This window comes from Terrapene carolina, unplaced genomic scaffold, assembly GCF_002925995.2.
Source record: "Terrapene carolina triunguis isolate 2854851 unplaced genomic scaffold, T_m_triunguis-2.0 Scaffold68, whole genome shotgun sequence".
Classification (NCBI taxonomy): domain Eukaryota; kingdom Metazoa; phylum Chordata; order Testudines; family Emydidae; genus Terrapene; species Terrapene triunguis.
Window position 1 is genome coordinate 76,017,961 of NW_020664419.1, and position 26,036 is coordinate 76,043,996.

The 26,036-nt window shown below is 42.9% G+C and overlaps 1 protein-coding gene across 1 annotated transcript in view; it reads right to left on the reverse strand.

Moving 5' to 3' along the window:
- TMCC3 (transmembrane and coiled-coil domain family 3) overlaps positions 1-26,036 on the reverse strand; it is a 69,379-nt gene that overhangs the window by 7,025 nt on the left and 36,318 nt on the right. The window contains exon 2 of the mRNA XM_024218312.1: positions 957-1,873. Coding sequence (XP_024074080.1) covers positions 957-1,873 — 917 coding nt within the window. The remainder of the gene's footprint in view (positions 1-956; positions 1,874-26,036) is intronic.

A 26,036-nucleotide genomic window follows, 5' to 3' on the forward strand; every position in this document is an offset into this window, starting at 1 on the left:
TACACAAAGAAATTTTAATAAGTATTGTGTTTGTATGAATGTTTAATCTGTTAGCACAGTAGAAACTATATTAATCTCATTAACCAATACACTTATTATCATGACTAATATGACAAACAGGATGTTCTGCGTATGTTTCAGGGGGCCACGATTTTCAACAGTGACTAATTACTTTGGATGCCTAAACTTTACAGCTTAAATAGTCCTGATTTTCAGAGGACAGGTGCTCAGCGCTTTCTGAAAAGCAGGATCCTTTAAGGTATCTTAAGCTGAGAAGCTCAAAAATTGAGGCATCTAAAAAGTCACTAGTCACCTTCAAAAAATGTACCTTGTGTCTGCTTTTAGTCTCTGGGACCAGGTGCTGATACTCTGCAGAATATAACTCACACTCCACAATGGATGTTAAAGGGTTTACCAAGCAGCTAATGAGCCCACAAGGAAGCCGTGTTAAAGTATTTAAAACCAAATCTCTCTATACTTTGTTACACTGTGTCTTCAAACTTCACAGTCCCATAACAATGTGGTTGAGAACATATACCATACCACACTGCAGGAAATGGCTCATCAATAAGGAAGTATTGTCAACTGTAAAGCTCTATTACATCAGAGACCACTTATTAGATGCCAAATTACAATAAATCAGGAGCAGTCCATTGGTGACAACAGCACTGGCACTAATTGTATGCAATATTCACATAATGTAATGTCAGTAAAGTATCAGATAACAAAGCTTTCCAGAAAAGCCTTAGACAACTGCACAGAACTATCCAGTTCTATCAGATTGTGAAGTAGTACAGTCACAAATTTAGGTTAACAGAAGAAATCAAGAACTTTGATACCTGACAGTGATTACTGAACACAAGTTCACCTTTAAAAAAAAAAATTCGTCACATAGTTTTGAATCAGTTCATATAGCCGTGCAAAAGCTATTTCAAAAGAACAGAAAAAGAAAATACCTGTATCTTTCCTCCTGCAATGTCTGAGAAATAAAACCATAGTCTCTTTGAAACTGTGCTTTTAAATTCTCTATGTCATCAGCTAATTGGGACTGTGTCTCCTTTATTTCTCTCAGTTCCTCCAAGATCATGGAAAGCTTTGCTTGGCTGTCCAGAGCGTTTGTCCCACCGGGCCCAAAGGAATGGTTCCCATTACTATCTGCAGAGCCAGATGTCCCACTTGAGCACTCATCATCACTAACATATTTTGGTTTAGCCACAATAGTAGCACTGCCACCATAGGCCCTGGAACTAGTTTCTGGCCGAAATTCATCCAGGGTATTTTTCAGGTGAGAAATGTTGTCAGCACTACCAAATTTATTTCGGATCAAGTTTGCAAACTCTCTCGACTTGCTGAAAACAAACACTGGTGGTGTCAAGGAGACACCTGGCACACCCGATTTGCTGCTCTCAGCACCTTGGCCACTGGTACGAGATTTGCCATGGACATCTTTTAAAGGGGGATGGATATCCTTCAAGTTATCTTTCGAAATATCTTTGGAACTTTTGGAAGATCCATTTTGTTCAATGTCTTTGAGCTTTCGGTGATACTGTTCCAATTTCTTCTGTAGCTGGGCAATGGAGTGGGCAGATTTCTGGTTCTTCTTCTCAAAGACTTGTTTAATTCGTCCAGCCTGCTGCTTGTCCGCACTGTTCACCAGTTTTAAATATTCAGCCACATTTCCATCACGGGCTGTTTGTTCAATTTTGATCTGTTCTGTAACTTTCAAAATTTTTTGTTTCAGGCTATCTGCATTAAGTTTGACTTTGTGAAATTCTAAGATCCCATCAGGTACATCAAAGTTGAGGTTGGTGTCTGAACCCCCACGGCGAATGTTAAGTGGCAAACTCAGAGTATTCATGTCATGTCTTTCCACCTGAAAAGAGATTAAAATTCAAATTGAAGACAGCTGTTTCTATTTTATATTTAAATTCTACCCAAAATTGGATTGCCCATCAAACTATTTATATCAAACACTGGTCAGAAAATAACTTACGAGTTCAATATGTGTTGAACATATTTTAAAGTATTTCTCACAAGTTATGTTAAATAATGTAGAAAGTGAAGACATGCTACTTATTCAGCCATGTACAATATGGGTATGAAAATACATGCTTGAGTTGGCAAATGACAACCAAGTAGCTTGTCTTTTGCTTAAAAAAAGTAAAAGTAATACAAAGAATCAAAACTAGAGCATTATAGGTAAAGCCAGGTTTGGGGGGGGGTTGTTGTTTTTTTTAAACACAAAAATGCTTTACCAGCATCAGGAAACATTCCCTGTAGATTTTCTATTATCAAAAGATTTATATCATTCACGAATGGTAAACATCCCACTGTAGCTGGATGGACACTTATTAGTGGTCAAGTTCTCTCTTTCTATATCTCTCACTGTACTATCCAATATGCTTTACTGAGCTAAAGCCCAGTTATGGACCCAACTGATCAAACAAACAGTTGTTCTTACTCATCTAGACAAAGGTGTCTTGCAATTTACAGGAAGCTTTAGTGACAGCATGAGCCCCAATTTACAGTCAGATCCAATAGCATCCATTAGCTTTCAGTGTAGCTATCACAGAGAGAACTGGACACCCATTTGACTTTTCAAGTTTGTTGAAGGTGTCCAACAACTGATTTGTTTCCGCTAAGTTGAAAATATTTTAATATCAGCCTGGCAGTGTGTGATTTAAATGCCCACAACTCTCAAGAAAAGAAGAGTGTCTGAAGTATTGGACTCCTATGATTGCGTTCAATTGTAATCGCTTAGATGTTTTGCACATTGAACTTGGTAAGTATTCTCCCGAAGTGTAATAAAGTAGATGAATAGTGATTAAGCCACTTGATGATGATAATTGGCCAGAGCACTAAAGCTTGATTAATAATCTAGATAGCATATCAAAACAGCCTCAGTTTCCAAAGTACTAAAATATTTTCTCATATAAAATTACTGTGGAGTAGTGAAGTAGAATTTATCTAAGGAGAAAGTTTTCATATATCTGATCACTATCACACCAAAATATCCCCTGTCAAATAAGTGGGGGCACTTTTTGAATCAGCCATAGCATCCAATTGATAGAGATTGCTTTTTTCAAATATACTGGCCATAATGGATTTCCCATGCATCACAAAGTCTTCATAAAAAAAAAGTGCCAAAAAATACAGCCAGTCTTCAGCTAGCTTTGGAGAGGAAAAACTCCAGTCCAAATAAGTTAAAGGCATTAGTACTGACTCAAAACAGTCCCAGTGATAGGTAGTAAATCTTGGACAACCCTTTCACCACCACCACCCCCCGTCCCCCAAGTCCTCACATTGTATTTTGTTCTGAATGTCATGCCTTGGGTATTTTTCTACATAGCACCATAAACCACACAGAGTTGGGCAAGCATTTAATTAATTTACCGCTGTGATAAACGAGCATTCAGCTTTTTAAAAGCTGAATAGTTAAAATAAATGCATTTTATCACTAAAAATAGCGTGTAGAGGAAGAACTAGAATGATGCCAGGGGTTACTTGCAGTACATTGACCTTTTCATCTCTGAAGAACTGGGCTTTAGTCTTGGCAGTTTAGACCATCAATGAAAGTGAGTTTAGTAGTTTCATCCTAGTCCCCCACTGCACTTATTGCACAAGTTGCCCCATGACAATAGAACTGATGAAAGAACACTACGCCTTGTATAGTCAATTCTCCTCATGTATGAAATTTATTTCATCCATACAGAAGGGCATTTGGTTGAGCATTCAATGGCAAAACTGCTTTTAGACAAATCTCATACATGGTTAGGGCTTTTTACTTATGCCTTTCTTACATTTTGCCACTATAGGAATATGAATGGATGATGCAAGAATCAATTATTCAAGGTCCTGTGTAAGAAACATGCAATACAAATGCCTATTAATAAAAAATAAAATTAGTTTGGGACATAGCACAGAAAGGGTTTGGCTACTTAACTTCATGTAGTGTGAACAGAATCTAACTACTGTATGCCTTTTTAGACTTGCAAGCATTGTCTACTACGAGGGGAGGGCTAGCCCAGTGGTTTGAGCATTGGCCTGCAAAACCCAGGGTTGGGAGTTCAATCCCTGAGGGGGCCATTTAGGGATCTGGGGCAAAAATCTGTCTGGGGATTGGTCCTCCTTTGAGCAGCAGAGTGGACTAGATAACCTCCTGAGGTCCCTTCCAACCCTGATATTCTATGAATTGATGGAGTATAAAAAGCAGCTAGTGCAACACTGATGCTTCTTATGTTTTGGGCCAAGCAGTCCTAAGAACGCAGAGAGCACAGTTCTGATATTGATTATTTCTTGTTAATTATTGGTTACTGTTGATGTCCCAGGGCGACTGGCCCCTTTAAGTGGAATCAGGGTCCAGTCTGCTTGTGACTGCCTTCTGCAGGACCACCAAGGTTAAATGACTGCCCCAGATGACTACTTAAAGGTTAATTGGTGAATGACAGCTGGACCTAATAAAAAGGTTATCTGAGTTTAGTTAGGGTAAGTACTCCCAAGGAAACGGGAAGCTTCTGAGGAAAGAAGCTATCAGGAGAGCTCACCGGAGCAGAGAGTCTAGAAGGTGTACTCCTGGAGACAGGAGATTCTTAAAAGGACAGCTACAGTGGACAGGCATCCAAGGCGGCCTGGTCTCAGCAAAAGGGGATCTCCCAAACAGTTGTAGGAAGCCCAGCCTGCCAGGAACAATGTGCTGCCTTGGAGAAGAGCTGCAGCTGACTGGTCTCCATGGAGTTGGACCCAGAGGAGGGCCTTACCCAGGTAAAGGCAAGAGATCTAACTCCAGAGAAAGGGACCTAAGTCGAGAGAACCCTGGTGGTAATGGGCCTGGTGTTATGCTTATAAGAAGCACACAGGATCTTTTTCAGGGAAAAAGGCAATACGCCGCATTTAGGGAGAATACAGCAGCTGGCATATGCTTTTCAGTTTTACACACACACACAATGCACACAGTCCTGCCAGTTGATGTTTATAGTTACCAGTCCAGAATCTGGATCAATCTAGTGGCCAGCCAGATTGGGCACAGAGGGGAGCCGGGCTCTGTCGGTCACGATCTGATGCTCCTGGAATTGTGGCAAGATGAACCCAAAGTCCCATGGCCAAGCACCCTGTTCTTAGTCTTTTTTTCCTCTGTCGAAGTCTATGGATTTTTCTGTTAATAAAGAGACCTTCCAAATAAAGAGACCTTAAGGTCTGCCTGAATGTTTATATCCCATGTGCAGGGAAATCAAGGGAGGCCTAACCCTCAGCGCCAGGCCTGACCACAAGCAGGTGCCCCAAGACAGTCTGCACTACTGGCAGTCTATTCAGGTTCTTATGCTAGTCCACTCACTGTGGTATCTGAGCACCTCACCAGTTTGCTCACATGAAAAAATATTGAGCAATATGCTCCATGAATCAAACAGGATTATTTACCCCCTTCTTGCTTGCATAGAACGCTAATAATAATTACATATGTGCATCAAGAGGAGAATCAGCTCTATTAAGCCAATCCCATTTCAGTATTAACTTAGATTCCACACACAGCGGTTCAATGTTCCATCCGAAAATTGTGATCAAAATACTACACTGTTAAGGTGGGTCACTGATGTACAAGATCTTATTTCCAGAAATACTTGTATTTCCAGAATGGTCTTAGACATTATAACGAACAGTAAAAATAATTACTTAGCTTTATATACCACTTTTCAAACAATAGCTAATAAATCTTCACAATACTTCTGTGACAGATAAGCATCTCCAATATTACATGTGCCAAAACTCAGGCACAGTGACATTAGATGACTTGCCCAAGGCCACATAGAGAGTCAGTGTCAGAATCAGGATTATACCTCAGGAGTTTATGTAGTCAGTCCACTAGCCCACATAAATGAATGTCTGATCAGAAGCATTTACTGTATCTGGCTAAATCAACAAAGGGGATGGCGGGAAGCCTAGTATAAAATATTAGCTTCCAGAAACAATGCAAATCACTTTTGAATAAACCTTGACACAAAGTTATCCTAAAATAAGTCCGTGAACCACACATACACACGCAAGTCAGACTTGTCACTGATGTTATCCAGCACAAACTGTACATTGCTTCCAGAAATGGGTGGTTCTGACTACAATCTTTATAGTGTTTACTTCCTTTAGTACAAAAGTGTTCTAAAAATATTTTGCAATAATTGGATAGAAGCCTGAATCAGGTCTCTTCTCCCTCATGTCCCTTACTGCAAAGTGCTGGAACAGCTAATGGTCACAAAGTTCAGTTCTTACCTATGCTATGTGACTTCCCCTCCCTACCCGGTCAGGAAGGTATAAAGACAAATCAGGCAAATATGGAGTTCACATCAGCCAAAAAAGGTGTCAAGCAAGTCACCTTTGCAGGCAGTGGCAGCACCAGTTACCTTCATGCTAACCATGCAAGGAGCATATCGGGACCATCTGTGTCTTGCATCAGTGAAGGAGAGCCCTTAAAAAAAAAAAAAAAAAAGTCTACCTGGGGGAGGTCTGAAAGGAGTGGAAATATGCTGTCTTGACTAAAAGAAAAGCAGTAACTGGGAAACTGGGATAGAAGCTGTTGAGCAGCAGAGGAAGCAATCCTGAGACAGACGTGGCACTAGACCAGAATGAGGAACGCAAAGCATTAGCTAAGAGCCTGAAGGAATCTACTGTGCTTATGTGGTGTTAGACACACATCCCATTAACTCCCTGGAGGAGCGGAGGAGACTCAAACTCATGCAATGGCTGTTGATGGAAATGTTAGGCGTTTTTTTGCGGGGTGAGGTGTAAGAGTGGGGGACAGAGGTGGGGGTGGGGGGGAAGAACAGTGCTATGTTGTGGAGGGAAGGACCACACACCATCCCCAAAAAGCCTAGTCGAGAGCTATTTGTAACATTTACACTGCTTAAGATGGCTTTAGAGATTTATAGTCCAGGAGCTGAGCAGCCAGGGCCTTTCCTGCTGAGGAAGCCAGAGTTCAACAGCGCACTGGATGGCTGTCTACAAATGCCTGTTTAAAATGTGTAGAATAAATAAAAAGCAAACAAACAGCCCAGCAGGCCAGATCACAGCCTTTCAGGGGTGCTGGGACAATTTGTATAATGGGGATGCTGAGAGCCATTGAACCAAACTGCAAACCCTGTATAGGATGGAAACCACTTCAAGCCAGGGTGCGGCAGCAGCCCCAGTTCCAGCACCTATGCAGCCTTTATGCACTCAGGCTACGTCTTCACTACCCGCCTGAATCAGCGGGTAGAAATCGATCTCTCGGGGATTGAATTATCGCGTCTCGTTGGGACGCGACAATCGATCCCCGAATCGACGCTTGTACTCCACCAGCGCAGGTAGGAGTAAGCGCCGTCGACGGGGGAGCCGCGGCGGTCGATTTGCCGCCGTCCTCACAGTGGGGTAAGTCGGCTTGGATATGTCGAATTCAGCTACGCTATTCGCGTAGCTGAATTTGCGTATCTTAAATCGATCCCGCCCCCCCCCCCCCCTGAAGAAATAGCCGAAGAGACCTTTCCTGGACTACCCACGTGAGCTCTTCCTAGGCTGAAGTACAGTAATCCAGAGAGGACATTAGACCAGCTGTTCAGAACACTGAACCAGGTACAGGGCTAAGGACTTTAACACTGGCCAAACAATTAACATGCATATCCTCTGTCTAGTATAAATGCATTTTGGAGAAGTGGGGGTTGGGTAAGAGGCAACCTGATGTAAATAAAGTGTATTGTTTTTAGACATCTGCTTGTGCTTTGAAAAGTGGCTCCACAAAAATGGCAATGGGGAATTATTTGTGTTAAAGTAGTGCCTATATGTCGTCCAATCAGATCAGGGTCCCACTGTATTAGGGATGTTGCAAAAAAAACAGTCCATGCCTCAAATAGCATAGGTCTTTTCTTAAAATGATATTTTTAGAGGTGTGTGAAACAAAACACATGAAGAGAATGGAGAAACAGGGATGAGTGCATATACTTTCCATAGACTGACTGTGTGCACAGTCTAGAGGTAGTTTGGGGGGTTTCCCCTACTAGTGGAAACAAAGCCAAAAAGTCAACGAGAGATCTCTTTATCAAATATGCTCAGTTCACAATTCCCTCCTCCTACTGTGTCCTTCAAGTCCTTTCTTCTTCCTGAAGTCTACTGGAGCAGTCTCTGATGTAGAAACCCTAAGCTAGCCCTTCAGGGTTTGTCTACACTGCAAAAAACACCCACAGCAACACAATTCAGAGCCCGGGTCTACAGACTGTGGCTCATACTATGGCACTAAAAATAGCCATGTAGACATTCCCGCTTGGGCTCTGATGCCAAAGGGGGGGTGGATTCATTTCAGAGCTCGAGCAGGACCATCTACCCAGCTATTTTTTTGTCCATAATGCAAGTCCCTCAAATCTGAGGCTGTAGACTAGGGCTCCTAGACTTGCAGCTGCAGGTGTCTTTTTGCAGTGTAGACATACTCTCAGGGCGTATCTACACTGTACTCCAAGCCCAGATCTGTGGGACACAAGCTGGTGGACTCGGTGTTTCCAAGTCCATGTTTAAGCATCCACACTGCATTGTAAGCCTAGGTTTAAAATTGCTGGACCAAAGTTTCACAGCCATGCAAACATGTCCATACTGCACTATGCAGACCTCTGACAGGTTCATAGCTTGAACTGTGGCCACACAGGAAAATGAGAGGGGTTGTCATAGGAGGCCCTGATGTATGGAACCTGTTCCTCTTGATATCATCTCACAGCCAGTCTATTGTTTTAATACAACATTACCGTTTGTGAGGCTGTAAGCAAGGACACATCAGGAAAACTGAAGTTACGTTCCAACATCAGTGTCACACACAGCCCTCGTTGAGCTCCCCCTCATTAGGCTACTGTGTTTGGGTCCCAACAAGTTAGATCTGTGTGATCTTAAGCTTCCCTAGGTCTGAAGTAGGGTGCAGTGCTGTCTCTTTCCTTGGGCTCTGTGGCACACTTCCCGGGCATTGGCTCTGTCGGTTACCCTTTCACGGAAGTGGGATCCCGCAGGCCAGCTGCACTCGACCCCCACTCAGTTGCTTTAAACCCTTTCCCAGGACTGCAACCTAGGGGGCACTCTGGGTTTACAGCTCATCTCTTTGGGGACATGCGATAAAAGAAGCAAATAGACAAGTTTTGTACCTGTGTGAATTTCCCTACCTCAGTTTTCTAACCATTCTGAAACATTCTTTGGGCTTAGGGCAGAGTCCTCTAAGGCAGTGGTTCTCAAACGTCATTGCACCGCGACCCCCTTCTGACAACAAAAATTACTACAGGATCCTGGGGGGGGGGTCGGGGAAGCCTAAGCCCCACCGGCCCGGGGCGGGGAGCCAAAGCCAAAGTCCAAGGGCTTCAGCCCGAGGTGGGGGGCCTGTAACCTGAGCCCTGCCATCCAGGGCTGAAGCCCTCTTGGAGGGGCTTGGGCTTCGCCTTCAACCCTGGGCCCCAGCAAGTCTAACACCAACCCTGGCGACCTCATTAAAATGCGGTCGCGATGCACTTTGGGGTCCCGACCCACAGTCTGAGAACCCTTGCTCTAAGGAGTTCAGGATCCCAGTTCTTCACACATGGCTTTCTCCTCCAAATGACAGTCTCTTTCTTCCTCTCTCCTGTGCAGCCAGTTTCCTTCTGCTCTCTTTCCCAAGCTTCCGCTTATCCCCCTCCCATCCCCATAATCTCAGGCTTTATGAGAGTCATCAGGAGTTTGTAAATCCTACCAATAAAACCCAGTCTTTGTTCTGCTTCTGGGAAATTCCACTGCTCTAGATTCCAGGCCCCTACATAGAAGTTGGAAAAATTTGGTTTCCCCTACGCTTCAGCCATCCCCTTGTCCTAAGATGCTCCCATTTGAATGGGAGCCATTCAGGTTAACGTATCTCCATTGTCATGCCTGTGTCACCAACCCCTGGAATTTCACTCTATCACGGAGGTAAAAAGACAGAGAAGGCAAACAAAGCCCTACATTCAAAATGGAGTTTGCAATCTGACCCAGATACACGTACAGAATCCCCAACATCAAACAGAATTTATAAGCTGTACATAGATTCCCAAAATGATCACAATCAGTAAAGCCAATATATCTTTTTTTTAAAATTACTCCATATAAAGAAATACAAAACACAGCACACCCAGAAGTTACATTACTATTGCTATTGGAACCACAATTTTTGAATTTGACACTCTCTTGTTAACACTGCATCAACTGCCCTTTATTTTATTTATTTTTTGTGTGTGACATGTAATAATAATACAACTCTTGTACAGGGATCTCACTGGACATGCTTAATGAAAAGCACACAGTTTCAAAGTACTTCTACCTATGAGGAACACAAGGGGTGCCTTTAGAAGAGTATTTTGACTAGAAGTGTACACCTGTTACAATTTATCCAATAGGAGACCAGAAAGCAGCTGGCACAGACCCAGAGTTAGTGAAGTTTTGGGATGGTGATCCTTCCTATCTCATTTCAGACTAAGAGCTTATTTACACACAAACTATAAACCAAATAACAAAATCAGTTTTAATTCACATCTAAATTATTTTGTTGCAAATCTGCATGTAGACACACCCTCACTTTGAATTCAGAGCATCCACATGTGCCGGGCAATTAATTGCCTCCTTTTATGAAGGACTGTGACTCTTGGTAACATGCTTGAAATAGTGGATGGCTTTGCGGCAATGGGATTCCCTAACTGCGGAGGGGCGATAGATGGTCCGCATATCCTAATTTTGGTGCAGGATCATCTATGGTATTGCAGGTGCTTGTGGTTCACCGTGGCTGTTTCACTGACATCAACACAGAGTGGTGCAGGAAGGTGCATGACACACGCATCTTCAGGAACATGGGCCTGTACAGAAAGCTCCAAGCAGGGACTTTCTTTCCAGACCAGAAGATTCCAATGGGGAATGTCAAAATGCCCATAGTGATCTTGGGAGACCCAGTGTACCCCTTACTCCCATGAAGCCTTACATGGGAAACCTGGACAGTAGCAAGGAGCGCTTCAATAACAGGCTGAGCAAGTGCAGAATGACCGTGCCTTTGACAGAATAAAAGCATGCTGGTGCTGCCTTTATGGCAGGTTAGACCTAAATGAGGAAAACATTCCCATGGTCATAGCAGCCTGCTATGTGCTCCATAATATTTGTGATGCTAAGGGGGAAAAGCTTCCCCTGGGGTGGAGCGCAGAGGCAGATTGCCAGTCTGCTGAATTTGAGCAGACAGATACCAGGGCTATCAGAGGGGCACAATGGGGGGGCTTATTCAAATCAGGGAGGCTTTGAGGCAACATTTTGACAATGAGCTCCAATAATGTGTCTTTCTAGACAGCACTCTGCCATGCTTTGCTAACATGCCACCTTGCATGAAAATTTTGATGACTCCTGACCGTGATTTGTACTTGGCGAATGATCAAATTGCCACTGTGTATTAATTCCAGCAGCAACCACATGTGGAGGAGACAAATAAAGATCAGTTATATTTCAGAGAGTATGTTTTTATTAAATACCAATTAACAAAGCACACAAAAGGCTTGGTGGGAAGGGAGATCACAGTGCAGGGCAGCGTAGGCTCTTATAGTTGTGTGTAAGTCCAGCTATCTTTCTGGAAGCTGTCCGAAGGGGTAGAGTGAATGGGGTACTGAGACAGGCCTAGAAGTTGCAAGGAATGTGTGGGAGGAGATTGGGGAGGGTATGGAAAGCAGTTCTATATTGGGTGGGGGAGCTGAGCATACATGAATTCTGCTTTCTGTGTGATTAGGGACTTCAAAACATCTCTGTTTGCTCCTCCATCACTTTTATCATCTGCTCCTGGACATAAGTGCTGACTCCATGGGTGCTCTGGTGCTGGAGCACCCATGGGGAAAAATTAGTGTGTGCTCCACACCCACTGACATCCAAGCTCCCCTCACCCCCCGCCCCACCTCCTCCTCCCATGAGCACGCCGCATCCCTGCTCCTCCACCTACCTCCCAGCGTTTCCTGCCTGGCCACCGCCAAGCAGCTGTTTGGCAGCGTTAGCACGCTCTGGGAGGGAGGGGGAGGAGCGGGAACGTGGTGTGCTCAGGGGAGGAGGTGGGGATTTGGGGAAGGAGTTGGAATAGGGGCAGGGAGGGGGCAGAGTCGGGGCGGGGACGTTGGGGCAGTGGTGGGAAGGGGGTAGGGCAGGGGCAGGGCCGGGGGGGGCCAGGGTTAAGCACCCCCAGGAAAGAGGGGAAGTCGGCGCCTATGGGCCTGGACCATTAAAATTCACTCCTGGCTCTCCTTTCTACCCTGCCTTCTATTTTATAATTTTCTTTTGAAGTCTCTCTCCATGCCATGTGTTCTTGTTTTTCGGCCTCTGAGGATTAGAGCACCTCTCAAAACATGTTCTCCTTACTCCTCCTTGGTCACGGAAGTGCTCTGCCGGTGTGTGGGGGGGCCCCCTGCAAGCCACATCTGCAGAAGCACAAGAAACAGTAAACAGAAGCATGATTGCTAGTTCACGCACAGCATCGAATCACTATAGTAAAATACACCTTTTTTAAAATACAAATTAGTTTCTCACTGTTCCATGGCAAGCACACAGCTCAGCGAACATCCTAAATATGGTGAGTTCAGCCCGCAGGTGGAGAGGTGGGGCTCAAGATCTCAGTGTTTTTTTAAGGGGATCAGTACAAGAGTGTGAGAGAGAAAGTGTGTGTGTGCGTGTCTCAGTGAAGCAGTTAGCTTACTCGTGTGTGTGTGTGTGTGTGTGTGTGTGTGTGTGTGTGTGTGTGTGTGTGTGTGATTGAAGCAGTTATCTTACTTCTGAGGGTAAGCAAGAATGCATCTCCTGTATGCATGCGGCTTCAGACCGGGTCCCTTTGCTGCTCATGTGTGTTCAGGGACCAAAGCAGCACAAGTGATTGCTGAGTGGCGCGGGAAAGTTTCTTACAATGGGGGAAGGAACAAAGCAGTTCTGCCAAAGAACCTTTGGCAAAGGATTGGTGAGTACCTCCAGGAAAGTTTTCTAGAGATCTCTGTGGAGGATTCCTGTGAAATCTTGGTGTGCATTAACAACACACTGTTACACAGCACTTCTTAGCTGTACAGGGGAATGTGGAGCACACGCAAACACAGCTAGTCTTGTACATTTCTATCCCTTCACCCACTTCTAGCAAATACAAAGCAAAGGACAGCTCTACCTCATATAACCAAGCAGCATCAACTCAAAAAGATCACTTACCAGAGCTCTCCTCTCCTGCATCATGCGTGCCAGAGACAGACAGCTAGGACTGGCTAGATCCCTCCGGACTGGAAAAAAAATCCTGACTCGCCGAGCCACCAGACAACTCTGCCATGTGCTCCACATCGTCCTCCAATTTGACCTCCTCAGGGTTAAGTCCTTTGTCTCCAATCCCGCCGAAGCATCCATGGGACTCTTGGCGGTGAGGTCGCTGCTAAGGATGGCATCCAGCTCCTTGCAGAAGTGGCAGGTCTTCGGAGCAGCACCAGAGCAACGGTTTGACTCCCTTGCGTTCTGGTACACCTGCCTCAGCTCTTTTATCTTCGCACTGTACTGATGTGTGTCCCATTTGTAGCCCTTTTCCAACATGTCACAAGAAATCTGACTATAGGTATTGAAGTTCCTACGGCTGGAGCGCAGCTGGGACTGCACAGCCTCCTCTCCCCACAGTGCCAGCAGAGCCAAGAACTCAGGTGTGCTCCAAGCGGGAGACTGTTTGCCACATGGAGCCACCATGGTCAGCTGGGAAGATGCAATGTGAGCTGTCCATGCCGAGCAAACAGGAAGTGGAATTTCAAAAATTCCCGGGCCTTTAAAGGAGGAGGGGCAGAAGCCTGTGTGCTTGGGTGCAGGGCAACGGAGTTTGAATCGCTGACCAAAGCGGTCAGGATGGGCATTGTGGGACATCTGCCGGAGGCCATTTACAGCAACATAGCCAAGTGTTTACACTGACACTTTGTCGATATAACTTTGCCGCAAAAAGCTCTATGCCTCTCGTCGAGGTGGATTTATTTTGTCAGCAAAGCAGGAGAGTTTTGTTGGTGGAAGGAACATTGTAGTGTGTACACCTCCACCCTTTTTGCGAAGAAAGCTGACTTGTCGACAAAACTCTGTAGTGTAGATAAGGCTTCAATGCGTGGGTGTGCTCTGAGAGTTGATACAAGACATTTTGTATCCCTTTTTCTAAATCGATTATCTTGCTCATTTCTTACTACTTGTGAGAAACACTTCCCCACTGGGAGGGAGGGGGAAAAGTTGACCGGCAGGGCTGCCAGCGAGCGGGCGGGAGGGGAGCTTGGCTGTGGTGGATGCAAAGCACCTGCTAATTTAGCACCCAGAGTCAGCACCTATGTCCTCCCGTCTTCCTCACTGCCCCCATTCTCTGGTTTGTAGGGCCTTTCCCCACTCTGATTCATCACCCTCTACTTACACAAATACTTCCCTATTCCGTGTAGATAAGTTACTGAAAAATCATGCAATGTGCCTGTTCTGCACTATAGCCAACTTTTGTGATTTTATTGCCAGTCTTGTGCTATTTTATGTTTTTCTTTAAGCTCCAACTCTCTGCCACAGGGCCTTTAAAGTTTCGTTCCTACTGTGGAGTCCAAAAGTGTTACCATTTAGAGATTTTAAAATCACTTTAAAACTGGATAGAATCACCATGACTGGTTTGCATGAATTATTTCTTTGATGCTGCTGCAAGGCTTCATTTATAAACAACAGAACAATGATTCCATCAAGCAGATTTTGATTTGTTTTAATTCTGCAGCAGCACATCCTGAATACAAACAATTGCATCTTGTTCCGCACATGAACTGAGTCATTTGCTTATCCTCTCCTTCACTCCCTTCTCCTCACACTGGATCAACAAAGGAAGCTCAAAAAATACAAGTGTCTGCTCTCAAAAGAATTGCAGATATATACAGTTCATTAAACAGGTGCAAACAGTTTCATATCCTACATAATATACTGAATTGTCCAAGTGATAATAAAAATTTGCAAAAGCTACATGACAGGTAGAATAGCTAACAATTAGTGAGTTGGCAAATGTCAATTTTCAGTGCTATGCAAAACATTGTAATTGTTCCAGGGCTAGCTGCAATTCTCCCTCCCTTGCCAACCCCCCAATGTGTCAGGCTTCATGCCTTTACCTTTCCTCAGGAGAAAACATGCAATTCTCCCACTCTTAGGGTACGTCCAGACTACCCGCCGAATCGGCGAGTAGTAATCGATCTATCGGGGATCAATATATTGCGTCTCGTCTAGACGCGATATATCGATCCCCAAACGCGCACCCGTCGACTCCGGAACTCCACCAGGGCGAGCGGCGGTAGCGGAGTCGACGGGGGAGCTACGGCCGTCAATCCTGCGCCGTGGGGGACCCGAGGTAAGTCAAAATAAGATACATCGACTTCAGCTACGCTATTCCCGTAGCTGAAGTTGTGTATCTTACATTGACCCCCCCCCCAGTGTAGACCAGCCCTTAGGGTAGGTCTACTCTGCAAACAGTGGTGTGCGAGAGTCACTTTTCATCCAGCCAGTAGGCCTTGTCTTCTCAGTTTCCTGGGCTTTTGGTTCTGCTGCCCAAAACCGCTTTGGTCAACTCTAACAGGAGGCTGAGAGTCAGTCTTCTCTGGGACAACTGCTCTTCCATGGTCTTGTCAAGTGTTCTTGGAGCATCTTATCTCCAGTCATTGATTTCCCTCTTGTTTGTTTCCCCAACAGTCCTGTTAGCTTAGCCCAGCAGAGTCCTATAGTAAACATCCCAATATTTATCCCCATATACTCAAAGTAAACACTCCAATAACCAGCTCACAGAATATTCTGAAGTTATTATAGAGCTGCTCCATATTCACCACAAATTGTACTTCAGGATTAAATACAATATGTTCTTTCAGGGACTAGATTTGTGTATATTTAACTGACAGAGCAAATAAGGCATGCTGGTGTGTTTTAATGGTCCTATCATACTGTGCAGCAACACAAGAGCTTCAGCTTAGTAAAAAAGATAGTCACTAGTCTAAAAGTGTAAAAAATATATGCAAGTCCAAAAAATGAGTATGCATATCCCATATAATTATAAAATGTATGCAAGCTTATCTTACTAGTACTGTAGGCAGTCCTAAATAACTTTATTAGATTAAAAATCCATGCACAGTGTACCTAGAAGTAGCAATAAACCCAGCACAACCCACAGAAAACAGCTACTTTTCAAGGCAGTACTGGATCAAGTCAGGTCACAAAAATATGTGCACTCTGTAAAGTTTTATACCCTGTCCTTTCATTCTACTGTATCATCACAATCCACTGAGAACAGCAAACTGGTGCTGCACTAGCAGCCTGGGCCCTGAGTCAGCTGTGTACAATTATAATGAGAGCTATAAAGCAGCTCAGATTCTGCCAAAACGCTTTCAAGAACCCAAATCATCAGCTGCTGGTTAGTAGCACCTAGTCTGATGCTAGCACATAGCTTTATGGTAACATTACAATGCTCAAAATATTAAGATACATCCCTACGTTACAACACACACACATGCCATAAAGACTATGGGCATGGACTAAACTATTTGACTACCCCTCACACAGACCATGCATGGCTACCTGTGCCTTCGGTCCAGGTATGCAGGAGAAAGTGGGCCCTGTGCGCATAAGAGTAAGTGGGCAGGAAGGGATGGGAAGAGGGCAAAGCCTTGGCTCTGCCAGCACAGGGAATGTCAGAAATTGTTTCTGATATGGGGAAGCAGCAAATTACTATTTGCTTCCCTGAGGCAAGGAAGATGGTGGGAGGTAATTGAGCCTCAAAGAGATGTCTCTGAGGCACAAAATTTCCCAGGGCTACTATTGGGGTGGTGAAGGCAGTGCCTAAAGACATAATCTAGCTCACTGTTAAGAGCATGTTAAGGTTACCTAGTTAAAGTACTCCCCCCGCACACACACCCCAAGTGCCCCTGTAATTTGAGCACCGTTCAAAAGTGAGGAAACAACAATGTTCTCCCCATGGCCATCCTTAGGCATACGCAGCATACGCGGCTGCGTAGGGCACCCAAAAATTTGGGGCACCACCGAGACAGCAGGTAAGAGCGGGTCGGCTCCCGCACATAGTTTGTCATTCAGCTGCTGAGTATAATTTATAAACTATTTAAACAAATATGTTGTGCAGACAATCAACTGTTGACAAAAATTATAAAAGTATAATCAAACTTGACAATGCTATCATAAGTGTGACATTTACATTTTTTCCTGGTTGAGAAAAATAGTGTTCATGGCGTCTCATGTTTTCAGCACCATGAATTGAAAATGGCGTCCGCCCACTATGAAACAGAGGAAACATCTGTGACCTTGGAACATGGAAATAAGTCGAGGCCGGAGTACCAGTCTCCTGGATTCAGGGAGGGGATGATGGCGGCCAGGGAGACCATGCGGAACTTCAACTTTCTGAGAGACTTGTTGAGGCAATGCAGGTCCAGAATTAGGGATTAGGAAGGTTGCGCTTCGCACCGAGGCACTAGGCAAGTCTTGGTGGGACGGCTCAGAAGCCGGACGAAGGGGAGCCTCCAGGAGGAGAGCCCGCAAATGAATATCCCACTCTCTGAGTCCTTGGTCAAAAATGTTTACAAATACAACACTTATCCTTCACATGTGATTCCCCCAAACACTTGAGGCAGCTGCTGTGGGGGTCATTTTCAGGCATAGACCTGTTACTGTCCGCACAGGGCTTAAACCCCAGAGACCGGGGCATGCCCCGCCTGGGGTGAAGTCCCCGCTGGGACTCTACCTCTTAACTACACTTATCAACTACTTAACTCTAACTACTATAAACAACTATTTACAACTAAGGCTCGAAGTCAGAGAGACGAAACCGCTAACCCTTGCTATGCAAGGAAGGGCGTTTTGACTAACACCACGGGCAGTAAGAAGGAACTGAGAGGGCGTGAGGTCGGCCGTGCCTGATATACCGATGCATGAGCACGGCACTCAAGGGAGAGCCACAGCCGACCCTACCGATACTGCTAAGGCAAAAACCTCCAACGACCATGCACGTGGGCGCGTGCACACCTAGAATGGAATCGACATGAGCAAGCTCTCAAAGAAGAAACAATGTTTTTAACATTGCATTTGAAACTAATTTACACTGACCTTACAATTACACTGACTGTTTCCTGTGTCAAATTTAAAAACAGAAGAAAAGAAAGCCAGAAACTAGCTAGAGTCAAGAGACTTGTCTTTGTCTGGATGCAAAATAGTATAGTCTAATGTCATGGTGATGATTGTCTTATTTAAATGCCTTCCTCAATTCATTGTTTTTGTAGTTATTTTAAAGTCAATTTAAAAAACCCTCCATTGATTGATTGTGTGTTACTGTGTTTAATTGTAATACAAAAACAACCAATGACTGTTTATTCTTTTGAACTGCAGAGGGCATGGCTTTGGGTGTGTAATGAAGATGACATATTTCTGGTCTCCTCTTTCTTCCCACACCACACCCCATACACAGAAGTAAGTAGGCTCAGTCCTTGAGCTACTGAGTTTTAATATAGTTTTTTGATCTCCCGCCTTCAGATAAAGGAATGCCTTTATATGAAGAAGAGAGTAGTTTTCAATCTCCTTATTAACATTACTTCCACTAAATTATCTGGGACAAAACCTAGTTCCATTGAAATACATGGCAAAACTCTCCCTGACTTCAAAGAGACCAAGATTTGTCCCTTTGCCTCCTGCAGAACAAAATCAGCATTTTCTTGCTTACATTTCTCTAACTGGAAACATCTTATGTGCTTCTTTTACTAATTTAAGATCAAAATAAAAATATCAGAGTACAAAGCTAGACTTTCCTCCCAAGACAATCAGTTTTCCTTAAGTGTCTCTCCTCCAGAAGAAAACAGGTCTTTGTTACCAAAAGTTAATATAGATAACATATTTACAAAATAAAAATACTAACCAAAACTGAAAATATTTAAAGAAATACTGAAAGACAACCTTGTACAGCAATGAAATAAGTTTTCCACTGTGGTAACTTCCTGAACTAATTTGGTGTCACAGTCAAGAATAATTTACAGTTAGGATTCCTAACAATAAAATCTTTATTCTTTATAACAACTAGGCAGGGGTCCTCAGCCTTTCTTTCTGAGCATCTCCTTCCCCACCCCCCAACATGCTATAAAACTCCACGGCCCATCTGTGCCACAACTATTTTTCTATATTTAAAAGCCATGGCCAGCGAGTAGCAAGCAGGGTAATTACCCGTGGCCCCGTGGCACAGGGGGCCCCACAAAGCTAAATTGAGCAAGTTTTGGCTTCAGCCCTGGGTGGCAGGGCTTCAGCTTTCTGCCTTCTGCCCTGGACCCCAGAGAGTCTAATGCCAACCCTGCTTGGCTGGCCCCCTGGAACCTGATCGTGGCCCCCCAAAGGGCCCCGGACCCCTGGTTGAGAACTGCTGAACTAGGGCAGTTCTCCGAATTGTGAAGGAAGTACCCTAATGCGTATGCAAAACACTCCTATAACTGTGTAATGCAGTCTGCGCTGGGGAAAATAAAATAAATACATAAATATTTAACTTTATCAAATAAAGCCAGACTCTCAATAAATGAATACATAAATAAAAAATTGCAACTTCCTGATGAAGTAGCCAAGTGTGTTTTCTAGTGAATCTGGGGTTTGTGTGATGTTTTCAAATATCAACCTATCAATTCAAAATAGTTCTACACCAAATATGAGTTCACAAAGAAAATGACAAAACCTTATGCTGAAAAAACAACACTTTAAAGTTGACTCTGCAGCAGTTTATGTAAAAAACAACAACAAAGTGTTTTGGGGTTTTGTTTTGTTTTTTAAGCGAAAGAGTTCTGAGTTTTTGTTCCTGCTGGTACTAATTTCTGTGAAAAGCATATTAAATACAGGAAAATTAATTTTAATGCCTGTTTTTGTCCCCTTACGGTCTTCTAAAATGTACAGACAGATGTTAGAATGACTTTAGGAGACAACCAAGTTGAGAGCCTCTGACAAAGAAAAGGAATCCTGATTGGTTCTTTATCAGAGTATGACTTCATTTCCTACAGTCCTCATTTTAGAAATCCATCATCCAAAGATTAAATATATTTCATATGGTTGCTGATATTTTATCATATATATATTCTTTATTAATAATGCATTTTGCTAGCTGTTTTTAAATTAATATTGACAAACCAAATCCTTTGGGCAGCATCCAATTAAGCCCAGCACAGAAAGTTTATCACTGAAAATGCTATGCCTTGCAATGTGGCATTTCATCTGTAATGATGCATGACTAAAACTGTTGGAATCCATCCCCTCTTCCCCACCCTGTTTTCACCATAAAACACAGTCCATCTCTTATTTTATCAGTAGACTGCCATCAGTTTGACTCTGTCTTTACTAATCTGTATTAAAACAAATATTGAATACCTACACATCTACTAACATAACCTTCACCACTGCATTAGTCCACTAAAAAATCCATTTCACAAACTACAAATCAATAAGATATATTCATTTTAATTAGAGACTAAAAATACAGGAGACTTGTCCAGCTGCAAAGTCAAAATGATACACCCAGTTAGTGAAAATTAAAAATTCCACAGTTAAATGATCTAATCCATGAAACAAGACAATTCCACAATTAGTGGGATTTATTAGATAGAGTTTAAAAAGCAAAAATCAATTATAAAATGGTCTGGATTATAGAAAAGGTTCAAGTAATTTTGTATTGACATGGATATAATTTGATGACAGCATTCATTTTATTTAAATTTCAGGGATTAAAAAAAACATTATATTTCAGGAAAATTTTTAAAATGTAGATTCACGGCCACTATTAAAATATAGTTCAAAAACCTCTGAAGTGTTTCAAAACAAGCTGAAGTAGTAATTTTGCATCCCTCATGCGGTACTACATACCCCTACTACCAAATCGAGGGAGACTTTTCCTTATATGGAGGTTTGCGAGCTGAAAGTTATCCATCTATAATGTTTGGCTAGGATTAAAATGTCAGGGGTGGAATGAACTTCCCCAGGAACTAAGGACCATCACAAACTTCACCACCTTCTGCTCCAAAGTACAAGCTGCCTTTTGTTTGACTTTTCTTTCTCTAACAAAACACAGACATTAAACAAAACAAATCCACCCTACAGAAGCTAGCAAAACCAAACACTACCAAAAAAAAAAAAAAAAATAAGTCACCAACCCCTCAATCCCCACAAAAAAACCCCAAACAACCGAGAAAAATTCCTACCAAAATACACCACCACCCTGCATACACAATTCTCCCCCTTGGGAGCGGATCAGAGCACGAACAAACCACATGTGAGATATTAGTCATGCTGCTAAATCCACTACTGGAAGGTGCTCAGAATCTACAGCAGGGGTCGGCAACCTTTCAGAAGTGGTGAGCCGAGTCTGCATTTATTCACTCTAAGTTAAGGTTTCGCGTGCTAGTAATACATTTTAACATTTTTAGAATGTCGCTTTCTATAAGTCTATAATATATAACTAAACTATTGTTGTATGTAAAATAAATAAGGTTTTTAAAAGTGTTTAAGAAGCTTCATTTAAAATTAAATTAAAATGCAGAGCCCCCCGGACTGGTGGCCAGGATGCGGGCAGTGTGAGTGCCACTGAAAATCAGCTCATGTGCCGCCTTTGGCACGCGTGCCATAGGTTGCCTACCCCTGATCTACAGTGATAAGTGCAGTGTAAGAATCTATTCGTGAAGGAACTACCCACAGACTATTTTATTATCTTGAGGCATATTTGGCAAAGTACTCATACACAGGTAATGAACAAAGCTTTTTTAAAAGCAGTATAATTAATTAAACGCTTATCTGGGAGATTGCCAGCAACAGGGGGCAGAGCCAAAGACCACACACTGATTATAAACACAGAAGTATCTTGTACTAATACAGTATGAAACCCATCCTACATAGAGATGCTTTAAAAAAAAGTTGGCTCTACATACAGTAGGTTTGGTCAAAGACTTTGTTGTAGGAGACAGTGGGGGTCAATAAAAAAGGTAATAATACCAATGGCAGTAGTAAGTGTTGCCTAGGCCAGAGACAGACATGTATGGCAGTTTGCAACATGTATTGGCATCACTGCCTTTCCTTTGGGTAAGTGCTATGAGCGCTTGACCCTTCATATTAAAAGCTCTTTGATTTATTCTGCTTTCATTAAAACTGGAGGAAGGAGGAGAGGATTAAGGGCCAGTCTTTAACTTTTAGGATCACAATTTAATTTAGATCTAAATGTCCTAAAGGAAATCTTGGCGATTTCATCTTAGTCCTCCCGAGGCCATACTGGTTAAAAGAATAATTCAGGATTACAATCAGAAAAGACTATATTACACAATATCTAATTGCACCTTGTCCCAGGATGAGATAGCTAGTTCCTCTCAGGTAATGTACAATGCTGATAAAGGGAAGCAGGAATTCTTCAAATTATATTCTGGCAAATCTTATTTGAGTTAAGAGAGAGATTTGCTTTATTCAGATGCCTACTGTAGCCAACTGATGTTATATGCAATGTTAACTATAGCTTAGATTTAAATATATAATACACACACACACACACACACACACACACACACACGCACGCTCTATTCAATTTGGATTAACAAAAACAGTCTGTTAGTAAAATGAGATTTTCTGTTTAACACTCCCCTAATACAAATCATTAAAATGTTGCAGCAGAGTGAGTTTTAAATAAAAATCTGCATCAACAAATTTGTAGTGTTTTATACCTCAGTTATATCTTTCCTGCTATCGTTTTTGTGCTGGCTTTACTAATTCTTGTATGTTCTTTTTCTTATTATCTTAAAATAATTCTATTATTTTGCTGTTTATCTGGGATGTATTTTACCTAGAAGTTAGACTGTAAATCTTCACAGACAATACATGCTGATTCCTGTTTGGATAGAAATATTCATATCAAAGCGTACAGGAAATTAAAGTTATCCTGGAATAATCTGGCTCAGTACAACAGTAGCAACAATTTCCACAAGACTACATATGCAACAGTTAGAGATAAACTTAACATTTTAAAATGTAAGCTTTAATTCTACATGATACAAAATCCCAAGCCCCCGTATCTCTGCAATCCATGCATTTTCTATTTGAAAAGATTTTTGATGTGCCAGCTCATAACATAATGCTTAATTATTATAGCACAGTCTCAAAAGCAGGTGGACTTTATTAAATCCCCAGGAGTATGTATTGTGAATTCCACAGTGATGGGTAACCTGACTGATACAAAGCAGTATGATGAAGAGACGATTTCCAAGTTGGAAGTTAATATGGGTTTCTCTCCAGCCCCAAATTGTCTCCAGCCTGGCTATGAAGCAATACAGATTGCTCTGTTCTAGAGTGGCAATAAAAACCCTACCATCACCACATTTCTAAAGTGAAGGTAGATGCTACTAGTCTACTCCCTCTAGTCACTGAAGACTCTCCTTCCAAGGAACTGAGTCACATACTCCACCCAGCTCAATTTCTATGCCAAGTATATGAGAATAATAGAAAATGCTCAGAGTAGCTTTTGATGTCAATGCTAGTTACTGCTTCCCTGCCTCAAGGGAAGTAGTAGAGAGGAGATGGGCACCTGCCCCAACCACTGCTCTCTCGGTCAGACAATAGACAAAGAGAATGGGAAGTCCACATAGAAGCTGATTCAAGACACATCCATCTGCACTCTTGTGGCCATGCAGAAAGCTAACTTTCACCTACAGGCTGTGAAAGCCTAGACGAGTGGCTCTCAACCTTTCCAGACTCTCTACCCCTTTCAGGAGTCTGATTTTTCTTGAGTACCCCCCAAGTTTCACGTCACTTAAAAACTACTTGATTACAAAATCAGACATAAAAATACAGAAGTGTCACAGCACACCGTTACTGAAAAATTGCTTACTTTCTCATTTACCATATAATTATAAAATAAATCAACTGGAAAATAAATATTGTCCTTACATTTCAGTGTAAAGTGTATAGAGCAGTATACACAAGTAATTGTCCGTATGAAATTATAATTTGTACTGACTTCGCTAGTGCTTTTTATGTAGCCTGTAGTAAAACTAGGCAAATATCTAGATGAGTTGATGTACTCCCGGAAGACCTCTGTGTTAACCCCAGGGGTATGTGTACGCTGGTGGAGAACCACTGGCCTAGAACACAGATCTAGAAAAAGCAATGCAAGGCAGAGCACTCACTGGCATGAGCACCCGCACACCTCCCCACCATGCCCCCTACTTCCCTTTTTGCTTGTGATTTAGGCTTTTGGCTGTCCTTCAGGGCAGATGTCTCCTGTAAATAGGCTGGCCAACTTCAGGGCCACCAGTACATCCTTCTGCAACTTCAGAGGCTGTATAGATACAATACAGAGGACAAGACAAGCCCTATCCCCATTTGCAACAAATGCTGCCTCAGACCAAATTCAATTAAAGCGAACAGTTTAAAAAGTTAACTGTGCCAGCCCTATGAAAGGCAGAAACCCTCTGTTGTGCTAACAGCCTATTGTATATATCAGCACAAAGCTGGGGAAGTTGTGTGGGAAGCTGAAACACCCTGCACAGCACTTTCATTTCATAGTCTAAAGGGAAGTATTACATTTGATAGTAAGGAAAACCAAGGAACATGGCTAACCATTTTACTCCATGCCCCAAAACACCTTTGATTTTTTTTAAGTATTATTCCAATTGTCCCTCGATCCCTTCAGTGTAAAGAGACAGGGGAAGGGGTGATGGTGTTTTTCTAAAAGACATTTGCTTAGGTGTCCCAACAGTATTTCTGTGAATGTGTGCTCATCTGTGTAACACACACACACACACACGCCAACTGGGCTGGGGATAGGAAGAAGAGATACAGACAACACACTCACCTCAGGAATTCTCAGTTTCTGAAGAGGGACTGGGCATTTTTAAAAGCAGCCCCATGGCTGATTAACAGCAGCATTAACTAGCTCACAGTGTCCTCTGAAAGGATAGGATACGAGACCACAGAGGAAGGGAAGTTAAAGTAAGAAAAATAGGAAGAGGACTCTGAGAGGCCTGCTCTCTCTTGAAATGCTTTTCATAGAATCATAGACTTTAAGGACAGAAGGAGCCATTATGATCATCTAGTCCGACCTCCTGAACAACGCAGGCCACAGAATCTCACCCACGTATTCCTGTAACAAACCCCTAACCTACAGCTGAGCCACTGAAGTCCTCAAATCATGGTTTAAAGACTTCAAGGTGCAGAGAATCCTCCAGCAAGTGACCCGTGCCCCACGCTACAGAGGAAGGCTTTTATAAATCCAAGCGATATACACATCTCATTGTAATATTTCTGTTTGCATCCATAGGCTGACCATTTAAAGTTTAAAAATGGGGTGTTAAGACCAGTCAAATCCTTCCCCAATCCACATTTATTGAAAAGAAACTGAAAAGTTGGTTATTAATATCAAAAACATGCTCATGGGGTTATTTATAGATATCGTCTACCACCAGAAACCATACTTGTAAACATACATAGTGGGAATTTGTGCTTCCTGTAGAGGTAAAGTCTTCCAGATATATTTTGTGTTTAAGAGAACAATTTTTCACCTTCGTTATCAAAGCCATATATCAAGTTTCTTGTTTGATGTATGGTAAATGAGACATTGTATGTAGCAAAATACTGAATGCTACCTTAAGCCTGATGCACTTGTTAATGCCATTCAATTAGTAATTTACGGTATGTTTTTAAAATGAGAAATGCCATCTGTTCAAGATTCATTCAAGGGAAAGACTGAGCATTTTTCAAGCATTTGGTATTTTTGATGTCTCTTCGTAGCCAGTCTTGCATTTTTTTTTCCAGTGGCACCCATGTATTAAAATCCTATCCGATTTCTCTAGTTTAAAAGGTGCAGATGTTAGCAGTCTATTCAACAATATCAGGGCCGGCTCTGGCTTTTTGCCGCCCCAGGCAAAAAAGCCTCCAGCCGCCCCCGGGGGGCGGCCGGAGCCCCGGGGGGAGTGCGGCGAGCCCCGGCGGGGACTCCGCTCTCCCCCCGGCGGCCAGGCGCCGGGGGGGAGGGCGGCCGG